The sequence below is a fragment of the Schistocerca serialis genome, chromosome 2 (assembly GCF_023864345.2).
Source record: "Schistocerca serialis cubense isolate TAMUIC-IGC-003099 chromosome 2, iqSchSeri2.2, whole genome shotgun sequence".
In the NCBI taxonomy this organism is placed as follows: Eukaryota; Metazoa; Arthropoda; class Insecta; order Orthoptera; family Acrididae; genus Schistocerca; species Schistocerca serialis.
The window spans coordinates 551,018,370-551,044,155 of record NC_064639.1 but is presented as its reverse complement, the minus strand read 5'-3'; the positions used below and the strand labels follow the sequence as shown (position 1 = coordinate 551,044,155).

General features: G+C 41.6%; 1 protein-coding gene across 1 annotated transcript in view; it reads right to left on the bottom strand.

Moving 5' to 3' along the window:
- Window positions 1-25,786, bottom strand: part of LOC126456201 (esterase E4-like) — a 405,384-nt gene that overhangs the window by 370,195 nt on the left and 9,403 nt on the right. The window contains exon 2 of the mRNA XM_050091955.1: window positions 24,604-24,796. Coding sequence (XP_049947912.1) covers window positions 24,604-24,796 — 193 coding nt within the window. The remainder of the gene's footprint in view (window positions 1-24,603; window positions 24,797-25,786) is intronic.

Genomic DNA, 25,786 nt, shown 5'->3' with positions numbered 1-25,786 from the left:
GTGGAGGCAGCAAATGACGTTATTCAGTCGCTAGACTATAGACTTTCAAGCAGCGTACGCAGAATTTCTACACATGTCGGTGACCACATACGAGCATACGACGAACATTAGGTATGCACGGCCTCTATCTCCATCATTTAGAGTGGATTCAACGCCCGAAGAAGTATGTTGGCGACTCTCGGCGACCGTAGCGGAGTAGACAAGCCTAGACAACTGCCATGCCGAGGACACGGGTTAGATTCCCGGTACTTCCAAGAATTTTTCCTTGGTGGGGGGATTGGTACGAGGTGCCTGATGCCAGCTGAGGTGTTACTTCACCAAATAGTAGCTGTCTATAAAGTCTGTAAAACGCCCGGGAGATCGGTGTGTTGACCACAAGGCCGGTAGTCGTCACTTGAGCCTTCACGGCGTGGCGAGGAGCTAGTTTTGTGGAAAAGATTGGAATTTGTCGTCGGCTTATTGCAAGTCACCAAGTAATCCCGTTGATACTGTTTACTGATGATGCCACTGTCACTCGTGTCGGTATCAGTAACACTAGCAAATGACACCACATATGTGGGTCGTCAAACCTCATACGCCTTTGTGGAGACGTATTTTCAAGAACGCATCTCTGTAAATGTGAGGTGTACTATTAGAGGCAATAAGTTAATTGATACTGTTACCGTATCGTTTTACAGAGCTCAGTTACACATACTTTCTTCAAAACGAGCTTTCAGCATTACTGGAAGAGGTTCCTCTGACTACAAGCTTCAATGGGTCCTTGCACATTCTAATCGTCAGATGACACGTCATCTAAACCGTGGGTCACGTTTCTTGACCACCGGGTCCTCGGAATTTACAGAGACGAATTGATCGGAGTATGAATAGCGCTGCGTTCATCTTGGCCAGCCAGCTCCTTCCTTTCGACTGAAAATAATCTCTGCAGATATCCTTTAAACTCAGGTTTGTAGCTTTAATGTAATATGTATTAGCACTTAAATATATTATATATATTTCATAATCGTAAGTGATTGTAGAGTGTTACATCTGCGTTTCATTTCCACTTTAGCGCTTCTTCTCCGTGAAATCCATGGCTTATGACTCAAGTAGAGTAATCTAAACGTCACCACCGATTAATTCACAATGTGGAGATATATTACCTGCTGCAATAGTCCATTCATCTTTAGCATCATCAGGTGGTACTACAGTCTGCAGTCCGATCAGTGCTTGAGACTTAACGTAAGCGCTTAATTTAAGAAGATGACACTGAAACAGACACCCACAAAAATGTGAGCAGTTGAGAGTCACAGTTAGCGGCACTCATGAGGGTACAAAAAGCCATGGACCTGCGTATAATCGAAGCAAGCATGTTTTTCAGTTGAGCCAAGCTCCTTTATACTTTCAACAAACATCCACACCACTATTGGTCATGCGTCTACTAAGAACGCATTTAGATTCCGTTGAACTATCAAAATATTAAATTAACTCCTTAATATTTTTCTTTCATTACTTCGGCGCACAGTCGTAACTGATGGCCCCCAGAAGCAGCATAAGACTTTTTTCTTGAATACGCTTTCATTTAGAGCTTCTGTTATGTGATGTACAAACGTTACGTCCGAATGGTAAATTCTAACCCTGAGCATATATAAGGTATGAGTTTCGGTATTAGAAATTCACCATTTTCATTTTTTCCGTACATTCTTATAGAAATTAATAATATTAATAACTACTGGCGATTTGACCAATTATTATTATTATTATTATTATTACTTTGGCCTTACGCAGTTCCCTTGTTTTTGCTATTATCCTGGAATGTCAGCAGTACGAGCGTTTCTTAATCTACGAAAGCACATGTCACACAACAATAGATTTTTGAATAACGGCGAAACACAAAAATCTGAACTCTACTACTTAAGTGTTGATTAAAGTTATCTTACGTATCGATGACGATTATACTCAAGGCGGTTTACGATGACACTTCTGAACTGTATCTAGTATAGGATGAAGTACACGATTGTTTGTGATGTCCAAAATTTTGCACATTTCATGCGTAAATGGAGTCTGAAAGAGATACGTGACATCATGAGGATCTATTTCATGTATTCATGTTGATGCTAATCAAGAAAACTACCAGTGGAACCCCTTTTTTGGCGAAGACGAATAATATTTCCTCCTAGGTTCTTCAAAGGTGCACCAGTCGAAAATTGCATCGCTGTCAAAAGTGCTCCCACTTTACGAAGACGTTCCATGGGGTTCGCTCCTTGGAGGACACTGATACGAAATTCAGTGGGTAAGAATAACATCCTATACTCGTTTCTCTGTCCGTCCGAAATATTCTGATTAGAATTCCTTCCACTAGCAGTATTCGCCGTCGTGTTCCATCGCAATTCTGCTGTATCGCTCCACGTTGACATAGTAGCTTAAATAAAATCTAAAAGGCCTTGTCTGCTTTTAATAGAAACCCACTGGAAACTTAGTAATTGTGGAAGTAATCCAGAAAGACAGTAACTTACTTAATGGACACGACATTCTCACCAACGTTACACATAGGAGCGTACATACTTGCATTATGGACAGGAGAATCACTCGTTATTTATAACCTCTGTGGAAGAAGAGTTGTAGCGTAGAATCGTTTCCAGCTAATTAGGTGTTTCGAGGATAGTACGGTAGACTGACTTCACCTACAGTACCAGTTACTTCAAAGTTATGGCGTTGCCACAGGGGTATGACTTCACGTGTCGTCTACGAATATAGCAAAGTAGTTACTTGTGTCGTCAGAGTTCAAATATGGTTTAAATGGCTCTGAGCGCTGGGTTTCTATTAAAAGCAGACAAGGCCCTTTAGATTTAACATCTGAGGTCATAAGTCCCCTAGAACTTAAAACTACTTAAACCTAACTAACCTAAGGACATCACACACATCCATGCCCGAGGCAGGATTCGAACCTGCGACCGTAGCAGTCGCGCGGTTCCGGACTGAAGCGCCTAGAACCATTCGGCTACCGCTGCCGGCTCATCAGAGTCATTTCGCGAGCGGACTTTATACATTTTCCGCCACCTTGACTGTTCTCACGTCGCCATGGAATACATTACATCCACTGCATACGTAGAGATTCCTTATGCCGTTTCTTGTGTTTGATAACGTGTGTGTTACCGAAACTAATAGTTCAGCGAAGTTTACATTCTTTACCAGCTTACGGTAGCTCAATTAAAAACCATTTTAATAGTTTGAAACTGTATGTCACTGCTTTAGTAAAATCGTAAAGTTGGAATTATTGTTCGGAAGCATTTAAATTTTGTGTCACAGGTGAAAATGTCACAATTCATTCGGAAGTTTTATTATTTACTGAAGGTAAAATGTTCTGGGTTGTTAGGCCGCGTTATACAAAAGCAATAGACATTCCGACCCCGCTACTGGGATCTTCTTCAGGATCTTGTCGTGTCCACTGTTAGTCACAAAGGTAATATAGCCCATTGTCATTGCTATCTCAAGTGTTACAGTCTGATTTTTGTTCTCATAATAATACTCTAGTAGACTATTTTAATAGAACAACTATTACATGTTTACTCGGTTTAATTTTAAGGCGATTCCTGATTGGAATTTCTCGTGCTGAAAAATGAGAGGGATCAATTTGTTCTACTTGCTAAAAAGCTTCATATAGCCAAGATCGCATAAATACTTGTTTATTTTCGACAGGCTTTGCTGTACTCTTCTGATCTTTAAAAATGTTTGTTACAAAACGTGTTCATTGTGAGCTGCAAGCTCGTGCCTAGTTGTCTTATTAGATGGTAAAATGTAGCACATTATGCAAAGGTTTTTTAACGTGATTCTTGTCACGTATTTATTATATAAAAACAAAGGTATTCCTAAGTGATACTCTATAAACAAAGACTATTGACCGTTTCTTTCTATTCCTACCTACCAGAAATATCGAGGATATGAGGGCCGCCTGTGCTTATTTGAGCTTTCATCTTGCTACGTCACTAGGGTAACAGCACATCTGGTGCTTGAAAGCCGTAATAACCAACGAAATATTAGTACAGGGCCAAATGCGCGACTACACTCACATTTCATCGGCCACCACCACTCTGGCCTCTAGCGAAGCTGTCTTATACTTGGTTACTCTCTTCCTCCCACAAAGCAAGCCTCCAACAAATAAGTGTTCGAAGTCCAGAGGAGTTACTGGTGAGGTGTTACAGACTCATGAAATGAAAACGTTTTTGAACGTAAATCCTGTTTTCTGGTGTAAAGGGCTAATAGATGTGGAACGAGTGATTTATTATTGTAATTTGCGTCTTTAGCTTTCGCCTAACACATATGCTTAGTATATAACTTTCATCTACAGCTAGATTTAAAGAAATTTGTGGCTTTGTGTTTTTGAAAGCGATGAGGACGTTGTGACAGTCATAAATCGGTATTTCCAGACCCTGCAGGATCGCACTTAGAGATAGAAAGACCTTGGACGAAGTACATTTATGTAATAAGAGACTACACCAAAAAGTAGATAAATTTTTGACCTAGAAATATTGCCTTCGTACAGCATTTAATATCTCTTGTGGCCCTTGCCAGGATTCGATCCATATTCGTACAGAAATAGGTAATATTTAAGGTTGAATAACAAGTTCACTGTTTTTGTTCTGCTGATTTTTATTTCAAACTGGATTTCGGTTTACTAGGCCACCTTCAGGAAACATCTGAGTAGCGTCAGCTAGTTCTTACGTAACCGAACAGTATAGGCAAAGATACAATCACTTTTATAGTGTGTTGTGCATCATTGTTTCTTAACATTGAAGTTGCACTTCAAACAATGGACAATGTTAAGCACAATAAATAATTAAACTGCACAATTTTGCAACTTAAAAGGATATAGAGCTAAATTTTGTAATGTCTTGACATTGGCTGAGAAACTATTACACTGAACACTCTTCATTTATGTTGTACAACAAACATGTTCAACATTAAACATTAAAAGAAACATTATTAAAGTATTACAAGTTATATTGTTGAGGTCTGTGGGGTAAGAAAGAAAGGAATAGGAAATTAAAACACAATAGAATTTCCTTTAACATTGTGTATGTTAACCATGTACTGTGTTTAATATCGCCCATTGCAAAAAAATGTTATTTACAATCTAAAACATGTTCGTTGCGCAACATAAATTACTAGCGCTCATATACATAGTTCTTAACTAACATCACTACCTCACATACTATAGCATCATAACCCTATAAGCGTAATACTGTGAGATTATGTATTTTAATTATTGTGTATAATACTTTCCATTACTTAAGATTTAGTTTACAGTGATCAAGAACATGTTTGTCGTACAACATAAATGAAGATGGCTTAGTGTAACATTTTCTCAGCCAATGTCAAGACTTTACAAAATTTAGCATTATGTCCATTTAACATGCAAGACTGTGCAGTATAATTATTTATTGTGCCTAATATTGTCCTTTGTTTAAAGTGTAATTTCAATCTTAAGAAACAAGTTTGATGCACAAACCCTTTATGCAAGTGACTGTATTTTTGGGTATAATATTTGGTTATCTAAGACCTAGTTGACGCTACTCAGATGTTTCCTGAAGATGGTCTAATAAGCCGAAAACTAGTTTGAAATAAACAAAAGGCAGTAGGACAAAAACACCGTACTTGTTATTCAGTCCTACATATGGAACAATTCTACTAAGAAGTAACGGAAGAATCCATAAAATAGACAACGTTGATTACCACCCACCAAATGCTTGTAGTCTGCATGGTTCTGTGTCCCTTGGGGCAGTTGACCGGCTTTCGTTTTGCAGCAATAATACCCATGCATGACAAAGATTTTTTTTAGGCTTTTTCGGCTTCTGATTGAATTTTGTGATATGGTAGACTCGTAAGAAACTGAAATACTTCTTCAAGCGAACAATTTAGTTTTGGATAGTAAATAAAAATAACGAACGTACATTAGAGCCTACCTTGAGCTAACAAGGTGCACTGCGATGGCGAATTTCATGATATGGATTTTGAGCTGTGTAATAAGACACAGCTTATTGTTCTTGCAATAACTAAAATATCCAATATATATATATATATATATATATATATTAGTGGGCAGGGTAGACAGCAGACTAGACAGTTCGACAGTTCCATACTGCTCTTAGATGTGTTAAGAACTGACAAAGGACTAAGAAATGAGTGGCTAACTGATCCATTGTACTCAATGCACAGAGTGATGAGTGTGTGTGGAAATCTCACTTTATTCTCTCGACAAATTGGTACTGATTTGTTCTTATCTTCCTCCAACTTTTCGATGTTTTATTGTACTGCTACATCACTATAAGTAATAAATATATCCAAAGTTGCTCTTAGTTGCTTTTATTATGAACGAATATGAAAATAGAACTATGAAATACGATGCTACCCGTGCTGAAACATTGTCTGTTCTCTAAGAGGAGCAATGAACTTAGCGTTTCCTTCACATGTCGGATCATAATTAACAGCGTCATATGCCCTAGTTCAAAAAGATTAAATAAAGCGATTTGGAGTGGGAGCACTGCTCGATAATAATAAGAATAATAATAGTAGAACTTTGATCAACTTGGACAAGGATGCCCCAGACAACCAGCGACGTCTTTCTCAAGGAAACCATTCTATCATTCTGTGGAACGTATGATGAAGGGAAGCACGGAAACCCTAAATCTGGGTGGCCATACTGGGATCTGAATCTCACTTTTGCCGGATGCGAACGAAGGCATTAATTGTTAAGTAACGTCACTAAGTTAATAAGTGCTGTATGGCAACAGCTGTAAGATATACAGGGATTGGACAAATATACGGCAACACCACGAGAAGTACATACCTGGACATCGTTGCAGATAGGTACCAGCTAAGCTCGCAGGTGGCGATTTTGTATTTGACCACGGATGGCACCTGTGTGATGTCCTCAATATGTTGCAAATGTCAGTCGTGATCGGAACAGAATTCTTCGTAGTTTTGAGTGACTTATGCCGGAGCTAGTGAATTACAACATGTGGAATTTGTTGATGAAGCATCCGAAGTGCTTGTTGTTTCAAGAGGCATCTTATGGAAGATTTACAGGGAAGAAGCAGCCGAAGTGCTTGTTGTTTGTTGTTTCAAGAGGCATCTTATCGAAGGTTTACAGGGAAAGCGGAAAAACATCATCCTGTAAGTCACAACGCGGAAGGAAGTATGTGTTAAGTGATCGTGGCAGAGGTCATTGAAGAGGACTTAATAAGTTGACCACAACTGCAAAAATCACTGGTAGGGTGAATGTCGCATTGAAGAACCACGTCAGCACCAAAACAACCCGGTGGCATCTCCGCAAGCTGGAATTCGAAAACCACACATCGGTGACGCAAATGTTCGTAACAGGAAAACGTGGTGCCGGAGTCAAAAAACGTGGACTATGGAGCAATGGAAAAAATCATTTGGACAGATGAGTCTTATTTCACACGGTTTCCAACTTCTCGCTGAGTATTCGTCTGGCGTACGCTGCCCTAAGACATCGATGCAGACTCCTTGCTGCCTGAAGTGAAACGTAGGGGGAGTCCGATGATGATTTGGGCAGCAATAGCGTGGTATTCCATAGGACTCGTGGCTCCTCTGCATGGTCGCATTACTGTCAAGGACTGTGTGAGCATTCTGACTGATCAGGTCCATCCCATGAAAAAATTTTTATTCCCAAATGGTGAAGCTATGTTTCAAGACGACAGTGTGTCTGCTCGAACAGCTCGCATTATCCAGGATTTGTTTTGTGAACACGAGGATGAACTTTCGCGTCTTCCGCGGCCAACGCAGTCACCAGATATCAGTATTATTGAGTCTTTGTGATCCATTTTGGAGAGAAGGGTGTGTGATCGCTATCCACCTTCATCATGAATACTTGCACTTGCCACTATTTTATAGTTAAAATGGTGTAACATTGGCTTGAAAACCATACAGAACCCCCAGAATGTTTTGAATGCCAACAGTTTTCTTATAACGTAGTAAGCATGATAATGTGTTGTGTTTCTCGTGTTTCCATATTGTATTCCCACACGCTGCAGTTTTAATGTATTGAACAGATAATGGCGTATCCTACAGTCATTCTTCGGCCGCTTGAGAATTCTACCAGAGACTGACATTGTGTCACAGGCTCTGGTTCCTTTGTCCCACTAGTGACACTGTTGCTTCATGCTGAGGGCAGGGGGAAGTAATGATCTAGTGAATGAGCATTAAAATCATGGAAAAGGTGTCCCGGATGGAAGAAATTACTGGCGTATCAACCGTGATTAGGATAATTTGCTGTCGCAATAGATAAGTTATTTTAATCTCCATCTTACCATTACAAATTTTGATCGTACGAAAACAGGTGTTCTTACTCACGCACTGACGCTGATGGGTCGTCAAATCGTAGGACACACACATACGCACACTGTCATACGCAAATAAAATAATGACAACACTCAATAAAGATTTTCTTCGAAGAAGTAAATCTTGTCTGCAATGCACAAACGTTAAACATATATTCGTGGAGGTATGCAACTAATTGAAGGCAATTTTTTTATTGCGTTGCGCGTTTCGCTTCTTTCATTTGCACATAATTTTCGGTGGTGGTTTACAGCGTTGTTAACCCATTTGTGTGGTTCATTAGTCTCCATGCTCCATGCTCCAGTTAGCATATTTCCCACGATCTTCCTCCCACCTTTGCTTCAACACATCCCATACGTCACTTTCACTTTGCATTTGTATTCAACATGTGTGTGTTTTCGTTTTGTAGTGTTCATTGCATACGGTTCACATCTCACTTAGCTTCCAGTTCCCACGACAACAATGGCTGTCCCGTCCTTCATACGCACGTGGCTGCTGTTACGGTCTTCCATCAGCCAACCCTGAAACAGGTACTCTACAACGGCGCGCCGTGCATAGCCAGGCGCTGCATGCAAAATCTTGCCCTACTGCTGCTGCCCACCACCCCCGGTGCTGGATGCAAGTTTCTGCCACTTCCTTTTGCACACAACAGACTTCTCTCTGCTGTCACCGAGGACCTCTCATAGCCTTGCTGTGGCACTACACATGGCTGTGTCGCAAGTTTCGTACGTGTTCTGTCGTGGTGGGAACACACCACCAGCACCGGCACCAACTGCCAAGCGAAGGAGGACTGAACCCTGTGCCTTATATCTCCAATTCACAGTTCAATGGTCATTACAGTTTATACCTTTAAATGTTGTTATTAATAGATATTTTCACGACCTAAGTAATTATTTTGGGATTCATTAATTTCGTAGTCAAAAGGTACAATGCTTTGACGAGCTGTACAGCTTTGCATTTCTCTACATTAAGAGCTAGTTTCAGTCTTTACACTAGTTTGATATTTTGGAGAGACCATAATGAACATTAACATAAATTTTAGCTGACTGAATTTGCTCATAGATATCTGAATCATCTGTGAAAAGCGTGAAATCGCTACTAGTACTATTCGCTGTGTCATTAATGAATAACATGAACAGCAACGGTCCTCTTACACACCAGTGGGGTACACAAGATATTAATTCAGTATCTGTAGACAATTGTCGATCCAGGAAAAAGTGGTGGCCTAGACTGTTGGAAGAAGTCCCAGCCTGTCGCCAAACAGGTTACATATCGCACAGGAAAATATTTTCTCTAGGAGTCGATGTGGTACTGAATTAAAAGCTTTTAGCACTGACTAACTGAGGATATCATGTGTTAAGGGCACGAGTTGAACTTAGGACGCTCCATGAATTCGGAACCTATCTGATTTCCATGGAGAACAAAATTTTTATTTTTATTAGATCGTAATGTTTGAATTCAGAATATGTTTTTTTTTCACGTACTCTGTAACAAACAAGAATGTGTGACGTAGGCCAGCAATTCTGTGGAGCCTTCTTTGTAAGTTTTTATGACTTATGCTGCCTTCCAATCACACAGAACACATCACCACATCGCTATTCGAGGGATCTGCGGAAAATTACGGTTAAGAGTAAAGCTAAACCATGGAAAATACTACATAGAATATCATAGTAACACCACCAACCTTGGGGCGATGTTCAGGTTTGGCAGTTAAAGCAACATTTTATCACTGTTAGCACTAATTTCTGTATCATCTTAGCAGCGGTGCGGCATAGAATGTTGGCAACATCCCTTGATTTTCCATTGTGAAACGAATTTTCTTATCTATACTTCGCAAGCCATCTTACGATGTGCGGCGAAGGGCACATAGTTTATCACTGTACTTCGCCTTTTCCTGTTCCAACCGTGGACGGTTAGCGGGACTTCTGCGTGCGGGCTCCACCCTCTGAGGGGGGGAAAAAAAAGATCGTATGTGGTTGATGGATCGGCAGCCGAGTTGCAAGTCTTTTCAGTTGATGCTACATAGGATGACCTGCGTGTCGATGATGATGTTTAAGTGATGATCACGACAATACCCAGTCCTCGTACGAAGAAAATCTCCGAGCCGGCAGACTGGTGCATGGCAGTCAGACATGCTGATACTAAGCGTCAAATCCCTCTATTTTTGTCTTATTGATGTTTTCGTGAAATGTACGTAGGAGGAAGCACTATATTGGTTGACTCCTCTAAGAAAGTACGCTCTCGGAATATTAACAGTAGAGAAGGCAGCCAAACGCCTCTCTTGCAGTGAATGCTACTGGAGTTAGATGAGGATCTCCGAGATGCTTTGGCGCATACTAAATGAACCTGTAACCTAACATGCTGCTCTTCATCTACCAGATGAGTAATATTCAAGTACTGGCCGAACGAATATTTTGTAAGCTATTTAGGCCGGCCGGAGTGGCCGTGCGGTTCTAGGCGCTTCAGTCTGGAACCGCGTGACCGCTACGGTCGCTGGTTCGAATCCTGCCTCGGGAATGGATGTGTGTGATGTCTTTAGGTTAGTTAGGTTTAAGTAGTTCTAAGTTCTAGGCGACTGATGACCACAGATGTTAAGTCCCATAGTGCTCAGAGCCAATTTTTTTTTGTAAGCTACTTACGTTAATGATGGACTACATTTCCTGAAGATTCTCCTGTGAATCTTAGTCTGGTGTCAGCCTCACCGCGATTCCAGGTCAAATCGCTCCACACGCATGTTCCTAGATATTTTATGAAGCTTGCAGTGACTGTTCTGCAATCGTGTGATCACACGATAAAGGGTCTTTCTGTAGTCACAATTCATTACATTTGCTTATTTTGAGGGTTAATTGCCACTCGCTGCATCACGATTCGATCCTCTGCACGTCATCCTGCAATTCAGTTTTGTAGCATAGCAACTTCTCTGTATACAACAGCCTCGTCTGCGAAATGCCTCATGAAACGTCAGACATCATCTAATAGGTCATTTACATGTATTGTGAAAAGTAATGGCTCTATAATACTCGCTTGGTGCACGCTCGTCGTTGCTTTTACGTCGGAAGACTTATCTCCGTTGAGGATTACGTGCTTTATTCTGCTTGCCCGAAAATCGTCAGGCTTCCTGCAGCACACCTGACCTATAAAGGGAGCACCCGGCATATCTCCACCCGTTAGCGGAGGTCGAGAAATCGGCATGCATGATCGTCACAGAATTGTAAGCGCCCTCGGTTCATACCTTCCACTCTACAAACCATTGGACCACGATCTGTTCTGATAACGATATTACAAAACGGTAGCTCTGCATGCACCCCGCGAGCAATCTCTCTTTACCAAATGACCTAGCCGCTGTATAAACTGAAGACGGCCCCAACCCAGAGGGCAGGAGTCATTCGTGGCGACGTGAGCCACGATTTGCAGCCAGGTGCACCCAGTGCGTTCAGTCCTTGCCGGTGGAGCCTCCTCCACACATCAGACAACACCCCTGATATGCAAGTAGAGTGGACAGTGGCCTTCTTTGCAGTCCAGTCCACTATTTACATTAGGGGCTCCATTACCTGCCTAACATTGGAACTCACAGTGACAAGATTTCCCGCCTCTGTTCCTGTCCGGAGCGCAGGAAAATCGGCCCCATTTCCAACAGGTGAGACAACCTGTGCTGGCTCAGTTGTACTTTCAGCAGTTGGAACCACCTAAAACCTGTTTTCGAGGCGTAACAGGGCAGCCTGGCTGTCGACACCCACTTTAGCCTCCCTCCCAGAGACTCACGACCCCACCGTCAGGCAACTAGCGACCAGCTGAGACGTGTGAATCTAGAGGCGCGGTAGCATAAGAGATCCCAGGCGGCGCCAGAGGCTGCAGAGGTGCCAAAGCATTCATCTCAGATTCTCCGATGGCACCACAGGGCAGGGCGATAGCCAGAACCTGCCGACCGTGGCCAACACAGCTGTTTATGTTCAGTGGCCAATTCCCTCTACATCCGCGGAGAAGACAGAATTCAACATTTCGGCATTTCATTCCCTCTTTTCTGTTTTATTTCCTGTCTCATACACAAGTGTCTGGTCACTGAATTTTGCGCTACTGCAGACTTTCTCTTTCCGCTCCCCATTTGGAAGTCACTGATCTCCATATCTTCGGATCACTGAAGTAGTACGTGTTCAGTCTTTAAATCAGAGCATATCATGACGCTCGGCGCCGCTACCAGATTGTCGATAATTAGGCATGGTACCCGTTTCTCCTAGATAGATCGTCGCATTGGTCTAGTAAGGAAACGAATATTTTGAATAGCGTGGTAACTAAGTTGAAGTACAGATAACACACAAATCAAAATGGTTCAGTGTAATGGGAAGAACGTACGCTATGAGGGTTCTGCAATTACGCTTTTCAAAGACCATTCAGGACAAAGGAAATCCAGAAACGACACCTTGCTTATATTGCCGACTCAGTTTCCTTTGTCATCTCAACCTGTTGATCATGGCTTCTGCTTATCAACAACTTAGAATCACATTAACAATCTAGTTTACTTCACTGAAAAATGTCCTGTTTTTAGTTACAATTCTCAGTTCTGATTGCTTATATGAACACGTAACACAGTGCGGTTGAATTCTTGTACTTCGTTATTAGACGTAACACTTTAGGAAGTAGGACGTCAAATAGTCAGCTGGGAGCTTCTGCTGTCGACTGCTGCTCAGAGGAATCTGCATCCCCCGCCCCCTTGCTCGCCGCCCCACGCCTGCCGCCCCGCCCCCAAAAATCCCCATCCTTACACACAGATACATATGTACAAACACGTATGCACTCACATACACACACACACACACACACACACACACACACACACACACACACGCCACGCACGCACGCATGAACACAGGAAGTTCGATGAGAGCTGGTGAGAGTTGGGTGAGGCTGAGAGCGAGATAAAATCACGGTGACTCGTTGTTTTCTTAACAACTCGCTATACGCTATGTAGCTCTATTTTTCTTCACAGGAGAAAGCCTGTATCACAATATCTGCGACGTTGTTTTTGAATCCATATGCCTAATTTAATTCGAATACACCCCTTTGGAGTATTAGATTGTAGGCGTGTCAGTGTGAGGTTAGGTATCTGGATAACAAAAGTGCTCGAAACGTATCACCAACATTTCTCTTCCTTAAAAATAAATTCATGTGCCAGGGATGGGTGGGAGATCTCCAAGCTGATTGTAGGGTTTTTCTTTGTTTTCCGTTTTTACCTTGGTATCCTCTTCCCATCGACAACACTAAACTTGGTCGCCTTATTCAGATTTGGGGTGCACCAAGAAGAAATGTGATGTGATTTGAGCACCGCAAACGTGGATGACTCTGAATATGACGCGCAATCAGACTGCAGTGTTTCAGCAGATTCTCTAGCGCTGAGATCCAGCGTTACGAGCTGCGCATTAGGCAGATTATTACGGTATTTTGCAGTGTACTGTCAAGGCCTGTGTGTGTCGCAATCCGTTCTTCGACCCTTTCACGAGCTCAGCTCAGGTTGAAATTTGCAGCTAGTACGTGGTATCTAAATAGTAGCAACTCCACTAAAATCAGTTTTATTCTCGTAGTACGAAGAATATTTTTTAGATTACGTCAGTAATACGAACTTTCCCACAGATAAGTGATGGAAACCCAATACACGAAGGGACTCCGAAATACCTTGGATATCAGACTGTCGTTATTATAGGAAAAAGCGCTGTCTTTTAATACACGCTGTACGCAAACGGCTGTCATGACACAATGAAACAATTTCAAAAAATTGCATCTCTAGAAAAGGTGGTAATTTAAATTATACTGTTCAAGAATTGCTTGATGTTATATCTAAGGGCAACAAGATGACTCAAAACTGTGCTGCAATGATTCATGGATTGACACAAGGGTTGCATATATGTGTCGAAAGGTCGCAAGGATGAAGCACGGACACACGCAAATCAAAACGTGCGCGTGGGTACTACGTTTCTTCCTGGCTGCTGACTTCGCAGATCTTTGTACTGCTCCACTGAAGAATCAGACGTCCAAGTGTCAACTTTCAACAGGTCTTCCCGCAAGGAGTCCTTCGACAAGGCGTGCCCCTCCCTGGAGATAACGTCCTGTACGTACGGAATTTGGCGCGCGTTGGGCACACCTGGTACACACATCAGCTCCACTCTGGTTCTCAAGGTTGCGTAACTACGCATTGTCTGCCGTTGTCCGGTTTCGTTTGTTGTCTTTCGTTTATGAAGGCACCTAGCTAAACAAGCAGCTCGTGTAGGATTACGTGTGGCTCACTGCGCGTGTGTTTTCAGAAGGTCAGTGACCAACTAAAGAAAGGATCTCATTTCGGCAACGCCGGGGAAGGAAATCGCCCATGGTTAATTTCAAGAATTCAATGATTTAGAGAAAACACGGAACATAAGCAAAAGTCATAAGAGTATGGATCTGGAAAGGCTTAGTGGCTGAGTTGTAGGTCGGTCATCTGTGACTACTGTGGGATCTTAATAAGAGCCGGGATACAGAATTTCCTTAACCAGAATGTGGATGTATTTTGAACTGTACTCCTGCTGAATTTGGACGAAGTACGTTAACCACTCCACCGACAGGATTTACTCTTTGCAAATTACAATAATTTCTTTTCTTTGTTTCGGAACTTCAATTTCTTATTGTTGTCATACTCTGGTTCGAATCCAAACAAAGTCGCCAGTCTTTTTGGTGATTTCATGATACATACCGAAATTATGAAGTAGTGTTCCTCTCTTCCCCTAATCGCCCTGTTTCGAGTGTGAATCTGTGTATTGTGCATGAATGTGCAGAATGCTTGTACAGTGTATTGTTACGTTTGTATTGTTAGGAATGAGCGTAAAAGGAAGAGAATGGCGAGGATGAAACCCATTACTGGCATGTAGCCTATAATTCTCGAAAAGCATTAAAATAACTGCTGGATGAACGTTGGCATTGTTTTCTTCATCCTCGCGAAAAGCATTAAAATAACTGCTGGATGAACGTTGACTTTATTTTCTTCATCCTCGACACACTGTCAGGTATCGTTAATAATACTTGGAAACGTCCCACGCCCAGTGTTGCTGTTACTTCTTATTCCTTGTCACTTCTCTGAAAACTAATTTACCTGGTTACTGAAACAATATTAGGGAAATGTAATTATTTCGGGAAGGCAAGCTGTGAATTTATTAAACACACCCTTATTTTAATTTTATATTGAATTTTGTAATTCTTCCACGACTCTATTCTTGTGTTAAATACCAAGAACGGCTACAATGTGGGAAATCACCAATAAGAATGTAATCACAACACAGAGATTCAACTTCTGAATGTTTGTGGAAGCGCAACAGTGCATTTTGGACCTACTTGAGATGCCACATTATTCTCTTGTCATTGTCCTGGTAGGGGAGGTGTGCTATTGTTTTCTTGAGAACTGTGTAAGATTTGTCAAATTTGTGTGTTTTGGACAAGCAAAAATTGTGTACCTAGCAGTGAGGATAGACTGAACAGTGTTGCACTTCGAGCGAAGTACATCTGTACACAAAGTGGAAGATTAGGATGTAGTGTTCTGTCGACGACGAGATCGTTTAAGACTGGGTAGTAACTCGGATTGAACAAGGATGGGTAAGAAAATCGACCGTGTCCGTGTGAAAAGAACCTTTTTGCCAGCTGCCACGTGTGGAAAGGCTACACCTGAACGACCGGCTGGAGGTCTGAACCGTTCTCCTCCGTACAGCGAGTTCATTGTCGTAACCACTGTATTGTTTCGCTCAGTTTTTGTACACGAGGCAAATGAAAACTGAAACACTATAGCCTATCAAAGTGCTCTTTATTCTCATGCATGGAAAAGTTAAGCTAAAGAATAAGAAACAAATACATGTACGTAGCTTATTTCAAGGAGATCTAAAACGGACTGTTGAAAATACTTCGCTTGTTGATGGTCGGTATTGTGACTATCTTGTAACGAATGACACCCGTTGTCACCGTGCCGTTTGTTCTTCTCGACGAGCGCTAAAGCTGCCTCCGAGCTTAACGTCGACAACTGACGAATGGATGGGCACCGACAGCGTCACATGCCCTCATTCCATGAGACACGGCGGAGAGGTTTGGGATTTAACCCACGACATCGGTGCACAGGTGGCTAACCCGGAACTGCAGGGCACCAACGATAAAAACAGTGTAAACACATCCAGACAAAAATAACATGTTATGAGATATGTCTCCCAACAAATGGTATTAGCAGAGACTTCAGACTGTGGATAATGTGATCATCATGTGAAACGTGAACAAAATTCTATTTCAACATTTTAAATTGTATCCTGATGTTTGGAGACAACTGGTGTTGACTACAGGGAACTGTGTTATACTTTACTGAACGTGGAACTTACTACCTTTCATTGCAAAAATAATGATTCCTGTATAGGAAGTTTCACATCATTGAAGTGCTCAGTTTCAGATTGCAAATGGAGCAGCCAGATGGTTCAGATGGTAAGTACAGGAGCTGAAATTGAACTTCATCTATCTTAGAACTGCCTTCTAACTGTGCGCAGGTATATGTGAATCTTACAACAAGCCAATAACGCGTTGTGTTGGGTGCCCACAAGCACGTATAGACGCACATGCTCAACGTAATGACACAGATACAGGAGACTCGCATAGAATTTATTAAGTCTTGTGAATTAATTACAACGTGAATATATAGTATCGCTTTTTGTGAGCTGCTTTTCCTCAACACGAGAAGGATTTTTGAAGTCACGATTATATAAATTATAGTGAGCGTCTTTCTCAGTCTCCATATCGAAATTATGCAGGGAGGACGCTTGACAGCACTTGCAGAATTTAATAAAATGCTCTTTGCGTAAACTTCGTTCTGGGTGAGATGGCATGCTGTTTTGAGCTTTCTACTGGAGAGGGGTACAAATGTCTTTCCTACCACCCTACTTTAGGTTTCTTGAGGTTTTACTAGATTAATTCAGGCTTAATTCAGAATGACATATGCATCAAACAGAAAATTCCTCTTGCACAACCGAGAAATGTGCTGTAATGAGTCGTTGTTATCTGTACTCGACTTTTATGTCTCAGGAAGTGCGTTAGATTCAAAATGTGGTTTTCGTTATGCTGAGAAAAATAGAAGTCAAGAGGTAGGTTTCGTGGAGTACCAAACCAGCTACGTGTTGAAATCTATACGAAGGCAATAAAGCTGTAATATAAGCGTAGGCTTCCGTGGCAGTTGTCACTGCCAATAAAATTCTTCCGGGTTGTTGACCGCATTGCCAGTATACAAATTACCCGACGTTTCGGACACTATTGTAAGTGGCCGAATCGTCATACAATTTTATATACTGACAATGCAGACAACAGCCATGAAGAATTTTATTGACAGTAAAGCTATAATGTTTGAAAATCCTGGTTACACGAATGACAATAGAAAATCGAAAGAGACAACTCCGTTGTGTATCAGAGGCAATAACAGTTCACCTATGTTTACCACTATACAGTCAATGAAACCACGATTTGATATTTGTGATAACTATAGATAAGCTTCAAATTTCATGACTGATAATTTTTTTCTTCAGTAACAAACGGAAGAACGGAAATCATGTTCAAATATGTGTGAATTCCTAAGGGACCAAACTGCTGAGGTCACAGGTCCCTAACCTACATAAACTAGCTTAAGGTAAGAACAACGCAGACACCCATGCCTGGGGGAGGACTCGGACCTCCAGCGGGAGGGGCAGCGCAAACCGTGACATAACTCCTTAAACTGCGCGGCCAGTCGGCGCGGCGGGAAATAATCTTCAGTAGAACGTGGATAAACTGAAGAAACAGACGAGAACCTACAATATCTCTAAAAGTCCAGCGTGTGATCTTAAAAATGAAACAAAAAACAAATGTTCAACTCAGAGACTTGTAAGATGGGTTGTTTAACCAACTAGCAATTAAGTAACAACAGGAAAATCCATTTCAGGAATAACGGAAGTAACATATACGAACGACAAAAGCGCTAAGTATATAGCAGAAAATGTGGCCTCTCACAAGGTCTTTACAAGGTTTTTTTGTGCATCGTCATGTTACCAGTAGATTACCGTGATGTAATGTGCGTAGGATCCACCAAATGTTTTGGACTTGGATCCCTAGGTCCGGTGATTTTGATTCATTGATGTATCACCATTTAGCAGCTTATTGGTTTAGTCTGAGAACGAACGTTGGGTTCCATGTTCCGGGTTATTATTTATTATGACTCAGTTACGTGAGTAAAATTTTCTCTGTTTCACTGGTTTTAAAACTATTTTTTAATTTTTATTTCTTTTGACGGGTGTTTTAAGGCCTGTTACCCTTTCATGATTCATTGTTATACGGATGTCGTCTGAGGATGTGGTTTTCAGAGCCAGAAAGTCGGTTGTGATTTGGTAATAAAAAGATTAAATACACCTAAAGCGGCTTCTTAATGCCCAAGGTGCTAACTGAATAGCCCTTGCAGGCGAAATTAGAACTTAGAAAGAATGGATTTAGCGGATAACCCAACTAACACATAATTTGGCCTGGCGGTAAACGAAGGAGAGTGGAAACAACTTGAAAGTAATAGAAAGGAGATTAATGATATGGAACTGATGAAGTTTTTGAAATTGTATACTCTGAGTGTAGTAGCTTTGTACCGAGCATGATGACATAGTGTCTGAGGCAGTGGATCGGCATCTGGGAGAAGGAATGAGGTCTCTTTCCCGATTGGCTCTTGCTATGTAAGTTCACCTTGGTTTTTCCTTGTCGGTTCAAGTGCTCTCTGAATGGTTCATCTACAGTTCATGAATTTCCAGCATCTTGCCACGGAAAGCAGAAGTATATAAATATTTACAAATTAATCATATTTAGCTAGCTAAATAATAGCCTTTGATGACTGATAAAACTATTAATTTTCCTCCTCACCATGAAATGAAACAAAATATCAACCATGAGAGAAGTAGGAAAAAAGGAACAGAAACTGAAACAGTAAAATAGATGAAAACATAATGAAAATGTACTAGAAAGAATAAGTAAGTAAAACGTTTGGGTAGCCTTAGAGAGAAGATTGGGGGGGGGGGTTAGTGAATCGTCTCCCAAGACACTCGTGGGTACTTGGCATTGGGGAGGACAGCAGAGGGGAAAATTTAAAAGGCAGTAAAACAGAATACGTATTACTACGTCGAAAAGGATGAATGTGGTTTTTATTTGCAGCGACAACAAGATTAGCACGTAATTTGAAAGTGTGGAAGGAGTCATTAAATCAATAGCAAACTTCAGAATGCGACAGAAATATTTTAAACAGTGTTCATCAATGTTAAAGACATTCATTTTGACGATGGAATGGTCATCAAAGCGTGTGCTGGAATTTAAAATAAAGAATGAATTATGCGGAAAATCTATGTACCTTTTGTATTAATGAGATGTAAACTAAAATTGTGCGGCCTGCAGAGAGCCGAACTCGAATATGTTATTTGAACGTACAGCTTGCAGCCGTCTGTCGGTGAGCGAGGTCATGCAGTGGCACGGCACTGGGCCAGCATTCGGCAGGACGGCGCTCCAAAATACAGTCCGCCAGTGCATGTTTAGATGTTTCATGTCTTCCATAGCATGCTTAAGATAAATTTTGGGATGGTTCTTATGATTTCTTCCCCAATCCGAGTCTGTGTTGCGTTTCTAACAATGTCGTTGTCGACCGGACGTTAAAAATTAATCTGATTTGAAACTTACTGGCAGTTTAAAGCTGTGTCCCGGATCGCGACTCGAACCTGGGACATTTGCCTTCCGTACAGGTGCTACCAACTGAGCTTCCCGAGCATAATTCATGATCCGTCCTCACAGATTTCCTTCTGCCAGCAGATCTCCTAGCTTCTGAACTTCACAGAAGTTTCCCACCAAACTTCCGGGGCTAACACTCCTGGAAGAAAGAATATTGTGGAGACATGGCTTAGCCACAACCTGGGGGATTGTGTCCAAACTGAATTTACATTCTGCAGCTGGGTGTGCGCTGATATGAAACTTCTCAGGTTCGAGGACCGGTCCGGTAGATAATTTTAATTTGCCAGGAAGTTTCATATCAGAGGACACTCCACTGCAGAGTGAAAATCCATTCTGGAAACCAATCTAATTTCATTTTTCCTTCTGTCGATAAGTCTTACTCGAATGGCGCGCTGGAAGGAGTGTTGTGCGCCTGAAACGAGTATTCGATTTTGAGTACTGGTCCAGAAAACAATTTGAACTTGTCACCTTCTGTCATCACAGATTCAACTACACAAAGAACAGAAGTTTCTGCACTCTGACGTGAACATTAAATTGAAACTGTGGGAAGCAACTGTAGTGGACTGATGGAATAACACACCGACGGGAAGAGCCTATAGAAGTAACTAATGGGGAAGAGCAAGGGGGTGACGCCACCCTCAGCGTGAACTGACGCAACCCTCAGCGTCAATTGCATTAGTGAAGCTATGTTGTTATGGATCTAGATTACGAGTTTCAAATGATAGTGTGTAGTCCATTTACTGAGTGCAAATACTCTTGCTACTTTGTTTCAGGCTTAACGTGTTAGTACCAAGTATAGTTAAATCGTAGGATGTTTTTGATCAACAAGCCTATCTGTGAACAGCATGTAGTCCACTGTGACATTCTGTAAGCATCTAAGTAGTGATTTGCGATCAGCCAGCAGTTTAATATCATGCGAGTGAAATTTTGAACAAAGCATAACATTTATTGATACATGTGGCAAACGTTATTGGTTTAGTAACACGCTGTACCTTGATTATTTAAAACAAATAAATAAATAAGGTTGTATCATGACGTAAAGAATAACTGAACACTGAACCTCTTTGTTCATAGCTTGTGGTTCTAGATAGAAGAATGCACCAGTGTTTATCGGGAAGGATGAATGAAAACAGGAAATCCAGAGAAATGAGGGACGGGTACTGATAATGTCATCGAATTTCTATATCCTTTTGCTACACGTCTGTGTTCATTGCTCAAAACGATAAGCAGACGCTACGATAAGATAATCAATTTGAACCGCGACCTTCAGTGCCATAATACATTGGCATTTCAACTATATTTCCATTTTATGCCAAACTAGGAGTAACTCCGAGAGGCTAGTAGGTTTCCATTTTGAAATGGATGTTGTCCACTAACGTGGACGTTTACTTATATGCTTGCAGATCGTAAACTATCTTCGTGACAAAAGCGACCAAGGAAAAATAAATATGAAATTGGATTGAAAGCCGAAATATTGGTAATTTAGCTTTAAAGGCGTTGCTGTTTTCCATGTAAAATGAAATTTTTTCACACAAATCCGATCATTAGACACTGAGATCGTCTATTTATAATTCGTCTGACTTTTTGGTTTATGTGTCGCACGAATTCTTTTTATCTCCTGTTCACTTTAGGGATGAGCAGCTCCTTTGTACTCTAGCTGATATTTGAATGTATTTTCACGTTACGAGATGAATACTTTACTTTATAGCACAAAAGAGAGGTTGTTGTACTTTCATTCGTTATGGCCCATAAAACATCGAGAACATAAAAGTTTCACCCGAAAAGCAAATCTCAAACAAAATCAGGATACAAGTGTTAAAAATATAATAGTAAATTGTAAAATCGAAAAACGGCATCATGTGGCTCTAATTACAAAAGAAAGCAACCTACAAGTGCATTAAGGAAGAAATCGAAAGTGCAACTTAATTCTTAAAGTTTCTGAAAGATTAAAACTATGTGTTGAGTGTGAATCGAGTCAGACTTGAGGAATGTATTCACTTGTTTCTCTTAATTTTATTATAATTTGCATTCTATTGTATAAAGTACTGAAACAGATCACTGATAATTCGGTATTTTAAAGTTCCTGAAAAGTGTTTTGTCTAGTATATGTGCATTTAATAAATGGCTTCAAGGTTGATTAAACTTAGCATTACTGGCATACAGCAATCGTTAGGTGTTTGCCATCCTTTACTAGAAGGACAGCAGAAAATAAAGGTCTGGCGGCACGAGAAAGACACCTTGGGCTATACAGGATAATTTCCAAAGTTTCGGTTCTTGCCACCGAGTTAATCTTGGTGTTATCGTACAACGCTTCTAGAACTTTCCGAGTTGTCTTCTTAAATTGCTGAGCGCAACTGAACAAGCTGTGCGCTGCCGTCTGTAACTCTGTCTTCTGGGGCTAACAGCGGTGATGCTGAGTGCGGCCTCACCTGTGTGCGTCATATTATATACTACGACGCCAGGTTCGTCTAGCAGGCACCGAACTTCTGGGAGCGAGTAATTAATTAGACAGTAGGCTAAACTAATTCGTATGGATGGAGGTTTTAATTTACGTAGTTGAGAAATCTGGCGGTCAATTATGAGACAGGCGGAATAGCCTCAAACTTAAAGAACACTGCAATAATCCTAGTACTGAAGGAGGCAGCTTCTGATAGATTTGAGTACTACCTAACCATCAATTTAAGAAGTTTCAGAGTGCTAACATTAATTATTACTTACAAGAGAATGGAAAGACTGATAGAAGCTGACCCTGAGCAAGATTAGTTTGTGTCCTGGGGAATACACAAAACAATGCTTACCCTACGATCTTTCTTAGAAGTGTTACAGGAATTGTAGTTTTAAATAAAATTTTTGACAATGCTGACTGGATTTACTCTATCTGAAATCCTGAAGGTAGTAGAGATAAAATACAGATATCACACAGAGGTTATAAGACGCAAAGGACATGAAGCGGAACCAGTAGTTGAGAAGGAACTTGGACAGGTTTGTAGCCTGTGCTTGAATTCATTCAGTCTGTTCACTAAGCAAGGAGCGAAGTTCATGGGATGCCGATAACATCGTGATGGTGTCACGGACCGTTAAGAGCTAGAGAGATCTAGTCAAAGCATCTTGTAGTGTTTTTAAAAGCCGTTATCAGATGGAAACAACAATGGCGGGATATAGAAGAATTAAGTCAAATAAATGATCCTGACGGGATTAGATTAGGTTATGAGATACTGAAGGTAGTAGATGAGATTTGCTATTTGGCAGCAAAATGACTGACGATGGCAGAACTAAATAGGGTATAAAATGCATACTGGCAGTAGCAAGGAAAACTTTCCTGAAAAATAGAAGTATATAAATGCAAGTGTTAGAAACTTTTTTCGAAGATATTTTTCTGGAGTACAGCCATGGGCTGAAACGTGAATGATAAACAGTAAAGACAAGAAGAGCATAGAAGCTTTGGAGCTGTGGCTTTACAGAAGAATGGTGAAGATACGATTAGATAATGAATGAGGAGGCACGGAACCGTTTCAGTGAGAAAAGATCTTTACATCTACATCTACATTTACATGATTACTCTGCAATTCACATTTAAGTGCTTGGCAGAGGGTTCATCGAACCACAATCATACTATCTCTCTACCATTCCATTCCCGAACAGCGCACGGGAAAAACGAACACCTAAACCTTTCTGTTCGAGCTCTGATTTCTCTTATTTTATTTTGATGATCATTCCTACCTATGTAGGTTGACTCAACAAAATATTTTCGCATTCGGAAGAGAAAGTTGGTGACTGAAATTTCGTAAATAGATCTCGCCGCGACGAAAAACCTCTCTGCTTTAATAACTTCCACCCCAACTCGCGTATCATATCTGCCACACTCTCTCCCCTATTACGTAATAATACAAAACGAGCTGCACTTTTTATGTACAATTTGACTAAAAGAAGGATATGTTGGTAAGGCACATCGTGAATCTTCACGACTATTTACTCGGTAATGGAGGTAAGTGCCGGAAAAAAAAGTAGAATGAGACCTACAGTAAGGAAGTAGGTTTCAGTAACTATCCACAGACGAAGAGATTCATACAGAACCGTATGGCATGCAGAGCTTCATCACAGACGTTTTCGAACTGCAGGAGCACAACAAGCAAGTGGTAAATCAAATCACTACGTTGAAGGGAGATGACTGAGGAGCACACTTACACCGAAACGCTATTATCGAAACCGACAATCAATCGATGTATGAAAGGGAGCGTGCGGCATAGTAGCTCAGAAATCGTGAGGAGTCCAAACTAGTCGAGACACCTCAAGGAAAAAGCTAACTGTCGAAACATAGTGTAAATTGACAACGTCATCTCTGCTGCAAACGTAAAAATCCGGAGCTTTTCAGTTTCGTCGAAAGAGAATGAAACATTACAGCTATGGCAATGAAGCTACAGGGCCATACTGGGAGGAAAGTGCCAGGGTGCTCTGATGTTCAGAGGGCGTGCCGGGCAGAGTGGGGAGGCTGGCGCGGCGGCGGCTCACCTCGGCGTGGCAGAGTGCAGGTCGCGTGCTCGCGATGTGGCGGCCCGCGTGCTACTGGCCGCTGCCTCTCGCGACGCTATGACGCCGCCGCCGCCGCCCCGAGTGACGTCACAGGTATTGCACGCGAATCTCGGCGGGCGCCGCGCGTCAGGGGCCGCGAATTCCCAGGCGGCGCGGAAGTCGGGCGCGGGTCCTGCGGAAGGCGGCCGCCGCTGGCTGTTCGGGCAACTCGCCGAACCGAGGTCGACGAAATCACACGCTACCCAACTACGTAGACATCCAACCCCTCTAAGTGCAGATCCCGGTCGCACTGAGCATCAAACAGACGTAAATTGCAGTTTGACTTGTTCAGTGCAGTGTCTGTTCTCGAACTGCAGATTCATTTGTGCTTGCAAGAAACTCGGTAAAAACAAAAGTCATCGGAGAAGTGGAAACCAAATAACTACTTAAGTTTCTGTGTAGAATCATGACCTACCATCAAAATCGAGAAAAAAACATTATCTACACGCTTTCGAAGACAGCAAAGGCAGATACATTACATGATTACTCTGCAGTATACAATGAATTGCCTGGCAGAAGGCTCATCAAGCCCCCTTCAAGCTGTTTCTATGCAGTTTCACGCTCGAACAGCGCTCGGGAAAACCCAGCACTTCAGTCTTTCCGTGCGCGCTCTGATTTATTTTATTATGACGGTCATTTCTCTCTATGTAGGCGGGCACCAACAAAACATTTTGGCAATCGGAAGAGAAAGTTGGTGATTGAATTTTCATGAGAAGATCCTGCCGCAGCCAAAAACGCCTTCGTTTCAATGATAGGCATACTAGTTCGCATATCATAAAATGGTTCAAATGGCTCTGAGCACTATGCGACTTAACTTCTGAGGTTATCAGTCACCTATAACTTAGAACTAATTAAACCTAACTAACCTAAGGACATCATACACATCCATGCCCGAGGCAGGATTCGAACCTGAGACCGTAGCGGTCGCTCGGTTCCAGACTGTAGCGCCTAGAACCGCAAGGCCACTCCGGTCGGCTCGCATATCACATCCATAGTACTCTCTTCCCTACTTCCCGATAATAAAAAACGAACTGCTCTTCTTTGGACTTCTTCGGTGTGCTCCGTCAATCCTAACATATGCAGTGCAACACCACACAACAATACTCCAGAAGTAGGCGGACAA